The 9,206-nt window shown below is 34.7% G+C and overlaps 1 protein-coding gene across 1 annotated transcript; it reads right to left on the reverse strand.

Moving 5' to 3' along the window:
- Positions 1 to 512: 512 nt before the first annotated feature.
- LOC115448782 (fatty acyl-CoA reductase wat) lies at positions 513 to 9,026 on the reverse strand. Its single transcript, XM_030176349.2, has 10 exons — positions 8,839 to 9,026; positions 8,015 to 8,105; positions 7,278 to 7,400; positions 5,395 to 5,519; positions 4,431 to 4,589; positions 4,185 to 4,294; positions 3,521 to 3,588; positions 2,826 to 3,015; positions 1,084 to 1,282; positions 513 to 937 (listed from the first exon to the last, which is right to left on the reverse strand). Exons 1-10 carry the CDS (start codon positions 9,006 to 9,008, stop codon positions 583 to 585), a joined length of 1,590 nt encoding a protein of 529 aa, XP_030032209.2. The 5' UTR covers positions 9,009 to 9,026; the 3' UTR covers positions 513 to 582.
- Between the last annotated feature and the right edge of the window lie 180 nt (positions 9,027 to 9,206).

A 9,206-nucleotide genomic window follows, 5' to 3' on the forward strand; every position in this document is an offset into this window, starting at 1 on the left:
GCGCAAATTGACGTGGTTTGGCGTCAAATCCAAAAACCGGGTCTGCATTGATTTATTCGTCTCGGTAATGCAGAAAATTTATGTATGGTAGTTACATAATCTGTGAACGAAAACCAGCATTTAAACCGCATTGCTGGGCGTGGGCTTCCTCTATTATCAAAAGGGATAAGGCTTAGTCCACCACGCTGTCCTAGTAAGATTTGGCAGACTTCACATACCCTCAAAATTCTTTGAGAATTTCTCAGGTATGCAGGATTCCTCACGATATTTTCCTTTACTATTAAAGCAAGCGATAATCTACAAAGTGTACACACAACTTTATCTAAAGTCAAAGGTGGGTGCCATTACGTTTTGGACCTGCGGACATTCATCTCGGCAGTCCATTTTACACCCAACTTGGCTATCGCCACTTTTAAGTATAAGTCTATCATATAATAAAATAAATCTATCTTAAAATATGCGTATTTACGCGGGGAATTATATTTAATTTTAGAAATAAACACACTGCTTGCTTCGAACGTTAAAAACAATTTATTCTTTAGGTATCTAGATGAAGATACAAATCAGCATTTTGGTCGTAAATCACATGACGTATAGTATAGTGTGGTATATAGTACAAAATATTTTAAACGCGATATACGCATAGACAACAAAGAATATGAAATTGGCGATCTTAAGTTTGGATTGCAATCTGACGCCTTTTTCAGTATCCTTCAACCCGTCTTTGATGATGAACTTTCGAATACCGAGGCCATAGATGATGATGTATTCCTCAAAGACAATAGATTTAATATTAAAGTTGAACAGGACTTTATCTGTTGTGGACAGCCTGTTGTACAAGTCGACGGTGTTGTCATCCTTGAAGGTCCACTCGTTGATCAAAAAATACGACAGCACTAAAGTTGACTTGTACATTTTAGTGTACACTCTCACAACCCTGGAAATGAGCATTTTAATACTTTAAAAAGTGTTTTTGGAATTAAAATTGTTTATATTTGATAGTAAATGACTTTCCGATGCTTTTTATGTATTTTAAAATTGAATTACTTTACTAGAAGGCGTTTAGTTTTTAATAAAACTTACGAAGGTATTCCCTCAGGCAGTTTCAGTCGCAATAAAAACAACAATGTGTCAACAATATAACCAGGTATATAGTGCAGTATCCAGAAAAGAAGCCAAAAGATGAATTTGTTGCTGGTTTCCACACCCCAACAATACCAAACGGCTTTGGGAGAGACGAGCGATCTGCATTTTTCTGAGCGTATGAATTTATTATGATTACCTGGAAAACAGTTATCGTTAGCAATATCTATAATGACTTAAAATGGAATCACATCTCGTTCCAACAGTTACTAATAATTAAAATATATTAATATCAGCCATATATTATATACTGTCTCACTGCTGGGCATCGGCCTTTTCTACTTCTGAGAGGTATTAGGCCTCAGTAGACTTTACACACCCTCAAAATTCGGTAGTCCAATCCACACCTAACTAGGCTATTGCCGCTCTAAAAAATATTTATGAGTAATTCATGACAAAAGGCATGTTATTCATAAAGGATTTTTTATAGTTTAAATCGTGAATTATAAAGAAATTTAAAACAAACGTGGTATCGACATTCTATACGACAATGTGAAGACAATTTTGGTCTGTAACAACCTACGGTGAGACGTTTGTCTCTGGTTAGATCGAGCTGCTTCATTTTTTTAATTTTTATTAGTACAAGGAATAAACAAACAGTAACATACATGTATACAGTTCTTAGTCTAAGTTTACACGTTAATAACATAGGCTACGTATAACATTTTCCACAACCTACAATTAAAAATTAATTCAATCTAATTAGAAAGGGAAATTTTGCCTCTATAGAGTGAGACAACAACAAATAATTAACTTGTCTTCAATTAGGTTAATCAGGTCAGTGCGTACAGTATGGCCTTGAATATTTCCTCTATTACGTAGGTAACGATAATGTATGGATTACATAAGTAGAACATCATAAATATGTATATTGATTCAAAATTCAATAGAGAAAAAAATAATTAATTACAAAGTTAACGTCAAATACACAATGCGATAAAATATTCACTTTTAACTGTGTTTTGGGTCAATGTCTTGCAAATGGCAAATCAACATCGGCCCTCATTCTCTATGAGTCGGTATGTTTAACTCACATTATGTGAATTTAAATCAATATAATCTCTTTCTCAATCTGATTTTCATCATCATCATCATCTCAGCCACAGGAAGTCCACTGCTGAACATAGGCCTCCCCCAAGGACCTCCACGTCGACCTGTTGGAAGCGGCCTGCATCCAGCGACTTCCTGCGACCTTAGCCAGGTCGTCCGTCCACCTTGTAGGCGGGCGTCCGACATTTCGCTTGCCTCTACGTGGGCTCCACTTTAGAACCTTTCGACCTCAACGGCCATCCGAGAACCGAATCTGATTTTATCCATCCACAATAAAGAAATGTACCTTCGTGTGGGTTTTTATGATTATCTACTATAGGATCTTAACGAGAAACAAACGGCCAGACGTAAAAACTATAAAAAATCATTTCTGAATAAGGCTCAAAATGGGTTTCGTCAAACTCACATAGGAGGCGAATGACGGTACGAAGAAGAATTCTGTGGGTATCATTAGAATCTAATTTTAGTTATATATCCATTTATAAGCGGCAAAAAACTTGAGCATACTGCAGCGCGGTAGAAGATTGTGAAGGAACATTTACATATAACATACATCCACGCGGTGTGCCCAAGATGTTTGCCGGCTAGTATATTCACCTTAAGCTCATTTGATTCATTATAATTAGCCATACCAAAACTAAGCTTCGATCCGCTGCTCATAGTGTAAATCTTTAGTTTCTTATCACTGTTGTCGTGTCTATTGCGAGTTTCTGCAGCAGATGCGATGATAGCGTTGGTGACGTAATCAGCTGGCGCGACGCAAGCCCGCACATTGCTTTTCATGATCACGTGGGATATTCCAATAATAATTGATAAAAACCACTGAAATTTAATTTAATAAGTAAATATACGGTCAAAATTATATATATGTTAACTAAATAAATAAACTGGAGTAGATTCTTGGGTATCAGGTTTTACAGAAATTCATTTTTACATCTAATTAGAAGATGAGCAAATCGCTCGCCTAACAGTTATTTTACATAATATATAATAATGTCAGCCCTGTATTATATACTGCCTCACTGCTCACGGGCCCTCTCTACTGCTGATAAGGACTACTAGTATTAGTCCACCATGCTGGCCTAGTGCGGATTGGTAGACTTCACATCCTCAAAATTCCAATAGAGATTTACTTGGGTTATAGGTTCGTGGTTTTACAACACTTTATTTTATTAACAAAATTATTTAGGCTATAAATTTAACTTTTTATTGTTGCCACTTTTCGGCGTGAGTATTCCCTATCCGTTTGCTATGTGATATTAAAGCTTAATTTATTCGATTCAATATAATTTTCTATTAAATGTGAATATTATGTTGATTTACTAACCCCACTAGCACCATATATGCAGGATGGGTCAAGCCATCCAGGCGATGGTTCAGCATACGAACCTAAAACTGAAAATGAAATAGTCGAAATTAGTCGTTGATTAATATATGGTTACACTATATCAACCAGCACCCGCGTTGTATTACTTTATTTAATAAAATTAAGACGCAAAACAGATTACAAACAAAATTAAAGCAAATTATAAAATATACAAGTATAAAAACTAGACTGTATTCCTAAACATTGCGCCCTTATACTAGTTAATTACTTAAAGTGCGGACTAAGATAAATTATGACTATTGAGTACTGAGTATAGTTAAACATTGAAGAAGAAAGTAGTATAAGTGTAACTTAAAAATATGTGTAAATATTAATTGTTTTAGACTTCTTGAGAATGATCCAAATCTGCCATTCATAATTATTCATGCCATTCATGCCATGTATTGTACGCATACTTTTAAATACCATTTGTTTAGATATATATATATATTTTTAGTTGCTTGCCTGCATTAGATTATGAAGCTTAAATTCATTTGGCTAAGTACAAAATTATGTACTTGAGTAAAATTATTGTGATTTTTTAATATATCTACATATAATTTGAATAAAAATGCTGCTTATTTTTTATTACTAACACAAAGAAATGAAAATCAAGGATATTTACCGATAGGCGGCCTTACTACACAAGCTGGTAGATCTCCGAGGTTGCTGCGTACAAGTTCCTCCGCCACTGCTTTTGTGAACGTGTAAGTATTCGGCCAACCGTCAATTAACCTGCAAACAGATTGCATTACGGCGCATGTACACGATTGTAAAACTTCCTTTGGCTTGGCCGGTAATCTCTTACCACTAGGTAACCTGCTTTCATTTGTTGTTTTAACCACAAATACATATGTATTTATCCACTTACTCCTTCGTGATGCAGACCAGCCTCTCATCTGCCATGCTCTCTGCCATGCCTATCAAGGCATCCGGGTGTATTGCGCTGGGGTAGAACTGTTCCAACACTTCCGAGTTGATCCTGTCACGGGTCGCTTGGCAGTATGCTGTCGATACATACACGAATGATCTGGAAGTGTTTATATGTATAAAATTATCCAATTAAATTGTACTTGTACACTTAAATGGACTTATTTTTTTTGTAGCCTAAAAGGGTCGCGACAAATCAGTTTTTTTTAAAAAAATCTCTTTCATATTTTCATTTAGAAGCATTGCTTATAAACTAAAAAGTTACTTAGCATACGTATTAGAATTCTTTCTATCATGTTGGACTTCAATATGCTCCACATGAGTTGTAATTAATTGTAATGCGTTTAAGGTGTTTTTTTCACCTTAAATAAAATTATTCGCGTAGCGATCACCTTATATTTATGTTAATGGGCCGTTACTTAAATACCTATCGTAAATTCTATTAACAGTCTATAAGTATGGACTAATTAATTTATTGACATACATAAGTACTGAGTATTAGGTTTATTCAAATTTCCGTGATCGTCAATTATGTATGTACATTTTATGAATTGCAAGTCATGCTTGTGAATGCATTTGTGGTCGATATTAGAATGTAAATTATTTAGTTAGGTACATCTTTCCTAGTGGAAAAATACAGAGTTGGTAAATTTAGTTGCCCCTCTCCAACCACGTTGTTATAATTGTGAACAGCTCGAATAAGCTGTTTCACTTTGGGAGTCTTACTGAAGATTTATTTGTAGTACGGTAAAAAATTCGGTGGCTTAAACTATTAATTAATTTCTTTCTATGTTCTACTTTTAAGTTCGAAAATGTCTGTTTTTTTCGTATTCTGTTTAGGTGAACTATTAAATCGTTTATTGGAATTCTAATCTCTGTTGTAATCTTGTATAGGAATGACATACCTTAGGTTTTTACACTGCTTAGCTAGACTCAATATTTCCCTGGTACCACGCAGGTTGATAAGAGTTGCTTTGCGTAAAGTCTCGTCGAATCTAGTGGTAGCTGCCATGTGGAATATAACATCAACCTGAACAGAATAATATACTATAATAAAATTCGGAGGAATGGTAGGTAAAAGACAAAGTTATCTGTTGCTTTTACTTCCACATCATATTCATGTTAAGCATTTACTATATCTTATTGTCGTTCTTTAAATAATCGTTTCCTACGCCCATACCTGAGCGTTTACAATATACAAATCAAATCTTAATTCTCGTATCCGATTCCAAGAGTATTTTATTTATTTATTGTCAGACAAGCACTTATAACAAACTGATAAGCGCCTGTATCTTGTTAATCACTAATTATTTTTTAAATTCGCAATGTAGCTGTCAAGTCTGTACTTGAATATATTGATATATCGAGCTGTCACTACATGTTTGTAATTTTGCGTGTGAATGCCCAAATTCTTTTGCATGATATAATTATTTCTAATATAGGTTCGCCTAACCTTCTAAGCAGAGTCATTCTTAATTAATGTCCCCGTATTTTCACGCAAAACAAAAACTCATTCCAGCTGATTACCGCATGTACTCATTATTATTCTATTAAATTTATGTATAGATCATAACTATAATATTTTTTTCTCTGATATTGATATGTTTGCAGTCACGACTCGATTTAAGAACGCAGTTTAGGCTAAACATTTATTTTAATGGTGGTAGGCCTGTCATATGTAAAAGTTCGTTTGGGTAGGTACCACCGCAATGTCTATTTCTGCCGCTAAGCAGCAGTGTGTAGCTACTGTTGTGTTCCAGTTTGAAGGACATTGTAGCCAGTGTAACTACTGGACATAATAAGACTTAACATCTCATGTCTCAGGATGGCGAGCGCAGTGGAATACCAAAAAATACTTTATAATCCAAGGTGTTGGATGGTGTTTCTACTGTTTATGGGCGGTCGTATCGCTTACCATCAGGCGAACGGCAAGCTCGTTTCGTCATTCAAAGCAATAAAAAAAAAGACATTACAATGTAAGTTGAGTAATAGTTAACATTATTTTACTTTATATAATTTAATATTCCATAATGTGTATGTAATATGTTTAAGTTAAGGTTCTATCGATCTTGTTTAGTGTAATTGTAATCAGTAATTTATTTTTTGTATTTATTAGTATTTGTTTCCGTTTACTTTGTTTTATGTATAAGTTTTTGGTCGAAATGTTGTTGAATTTTTGTTTATATTTCATTGACTGTGTTTAATTATAATTATTCTTCGTATTTTCCAAATATAACATTAAAAACCGAAACACGATTTATGAAAATTTTAATTCACTATAGCTTTGTCATTAACATTTAAAAAAAAAATTATGTTTATTTATAATATTTTATAGATAGATAGATAGCACGCGGCGATAGCCTAGTTGGGTGTGGAACGGACTGCGAAGACCAATGTCCGCAGGTTCAAATCCCAAGGGAACACACCTCTGACTTTTCTAAAATCATGTGTGTATTCTTTGTGAATTTCTTTGTGAAAACATCGTGAGGAAACCTGCAAATCTGAGAAGTACTCTATAGGAATTTCGAAGGTGAGTGAAGTCTACCAATCCGCACTATGTAGGCCAGCGTGGTGGACTAAGGCCTAATCCCTCTCAGTAGTAGAGGAGGCCCGTGCTCAGCAGTGGGCAAGTATATAATACAGGGCTGATATTATTATATTTATTATAATATTTTACCTCTACACCCCATTTCTTTCAATTCGTAATTAAAATATTTGTATATAATGTTTTGTTACTTTAAAAAACTGCATATTTTTCAAATAGAAAAAGATACGATAAGCAGGTTACCTCTTCGGCTATCGTGACCCAACTTTGGACGCTAAGGCCGAGTTGTAATTCGGCCACATCTCCTTCGATTGGTGTTATTTTGTTCCCAAATTCTTGGTTCATCTCGCGAAGGGTATCAAACACCTGTAACCATATACTAGTCCGGTCAAAAGCGATTCAAGCTTACAAAAATTGCGTAATGCGGAAAATTGGTTCAAATGTTGCAAACACTATTGTAAAAAAAATGTTGAAGTTCACACCTACATATGCGTGTAAAAAAATCAAGGTCATAGTTTGTAAGTATCGGCTTCTTGTAATTTTCAGGTAAGTGGCTAGTTTATCATAAAAGTAGACATAGTAAAATTGTATGACATAAAATGATCTATAAAAATTGTTCTAGACCTCTTTTTCCGCAGAATCGCTATTTCTGAGATATTATTGCGATTGTAAAAGTGAACAAATTCGTATTCCATAGTATAAATTAAATCAAAATGCTCATAACTTGTAATATCTGATTTTAGACTTTAGCAATAGAATTTTTTCAATCTTAAATACCTATATTATAATTAATACGTCTACCAAATATAAAGTTTGAACTTGAAGGACCTTGCTGCGAATGTAAATTTTTCGGACTGACGTGCCCAATATAAAACCCTCCAGGACTTTGTATTTTGCCCTTTGTATGTATCATTCACTCGCATAAAGAATATTTCAAATATATCAATCTTGTTTATATTCATGTAACATAAAAAACTTACACTATCCTTCAGTAAAGCAGCTAATCTCTCCTCAATAGACATTCCTTTTTTCGACCTTATTATCACGTAAATTTTTTTCACGTTACAGGATCTGTGTAGAAATAACTTTATTAGTGACGTCATTTAGTTCTTCGTTCATGCATAATTTCAGTGTTATCGCCATTGATGTATATTTTATAGATACGAACGTGCATATAAACTATTTGTTCTAAATCTAAAGTAAAATGGCAACCAAAACGTTACTGTTATAACCTATTTATTCACTTGAACTACAAATAATGTTACTTATTTGACTAATATTTTTTATTCACATCCAGGATTACATTTAGACTCGAATTTTTATATGAGCGCCATTTCGTACACAACCACAAGGTATCAATATTGACCATACTAAAGTACGTTTGAATGGATTGCAGTTCAATTCAGTTGAATACAGTTAATGTTGGAAATGCCAACTCTAGAAGGTAGTAGATATATAAAGATGGTTATCGTAAAGCAGTTGTAACTTTAACAGGAAGAAAGATTAATTCTGTTCCAGATTAATAAGTTCTTTTTGCTAAATTATCTCATCAGTTCGAACTGTGTCTGCGGAGTAGTTGTATAGCGTGCGCGATACGACAACTGCTCTGCTAGTATTCGAATTCCGGGTCAGGCAAAGGGATAAACTGCTTAGTATCAGTATAGAGCTACAATTTTTAGCTGATGTGGAGATAGGCTTTCCTTCTACTACATTATGGAACGGAGAACACATGGCGAACAGCAACAGTAGGTGCCGAGGTTGTAGCTCTGGCTTCCCCTTTGGAAAAGACATTTGTTGTATTTACCTGATCAGTTTCTCAATGAGCAGTTTTCCTAGGAAGCCAGTGCCTCCAGTGATGAAGGACGTTGTGCCGGTGAAGAATCGCTGTATCTCCGAGTCGCCGCGGGCTGCCGCATCTAGGATCGGCTTCTGACGCGCTTTAGCTTCTTCCATTATAACTTCTGCAGGATCCATGTCTGCAACGACTTCGTAAATCACGTTGAAAAGTTGAATTTCATACAAAATAGAGTATCCACGAATGCGCTTTGGTTTTGTAAGCAAATTTAATGCTAACCACACCAAGTCAAACGAAAAGGGTTGGTCTATTTGCGCGGTCATTTAAAATGTATTGCAGAATTATTTGTCTATTTCATTAATTCTAGTATTATGAAA

Source organism: Manduca sexta, chromosome 22, assembly GCF_014839805.1.
Source record: "Manduca sexta isolate Smith_Timp_Sample1 chromosome 22, JHU_Msex_v1.0, whole genome shotgun sequence".
In the NCBI taxonomy this organism is placed as follows: domain Eukaryota; kingdom Metazoa; phylum Arthropoda; class Insecta; order Lepidoptera; family Sphingidae; genus Manduca; species Manduca sexta.

What these genes read in the sequence shown, in the direction of transcription:
- LOC115448782 (XM_030176349.2), bottom strand. Translation starts at nt 9,008, where the DNA reads ATGGATCCTGCAGAAGTTATAATGGAAGAAGCTAAAGCGCGTCAGAAG. An exon ending in TGTAGTAAGGCCGCCTATCG is followed by an intron (nt 3,589 to 4,184) that starts GTAAATATCCTT and finishes TTTCATTTTCAG; the next exon opens with TTTTAGGTTCGTATGCTGAA. An exon ending in CTGCCTGAGGGAATACCTTC is followed by an intron (nt 938 to 1,083) that starts GTAAGTTTTATT and finishes GCTCATTTCCAG; the next exon opens with GGTTGTGAGAGTGTACACTA.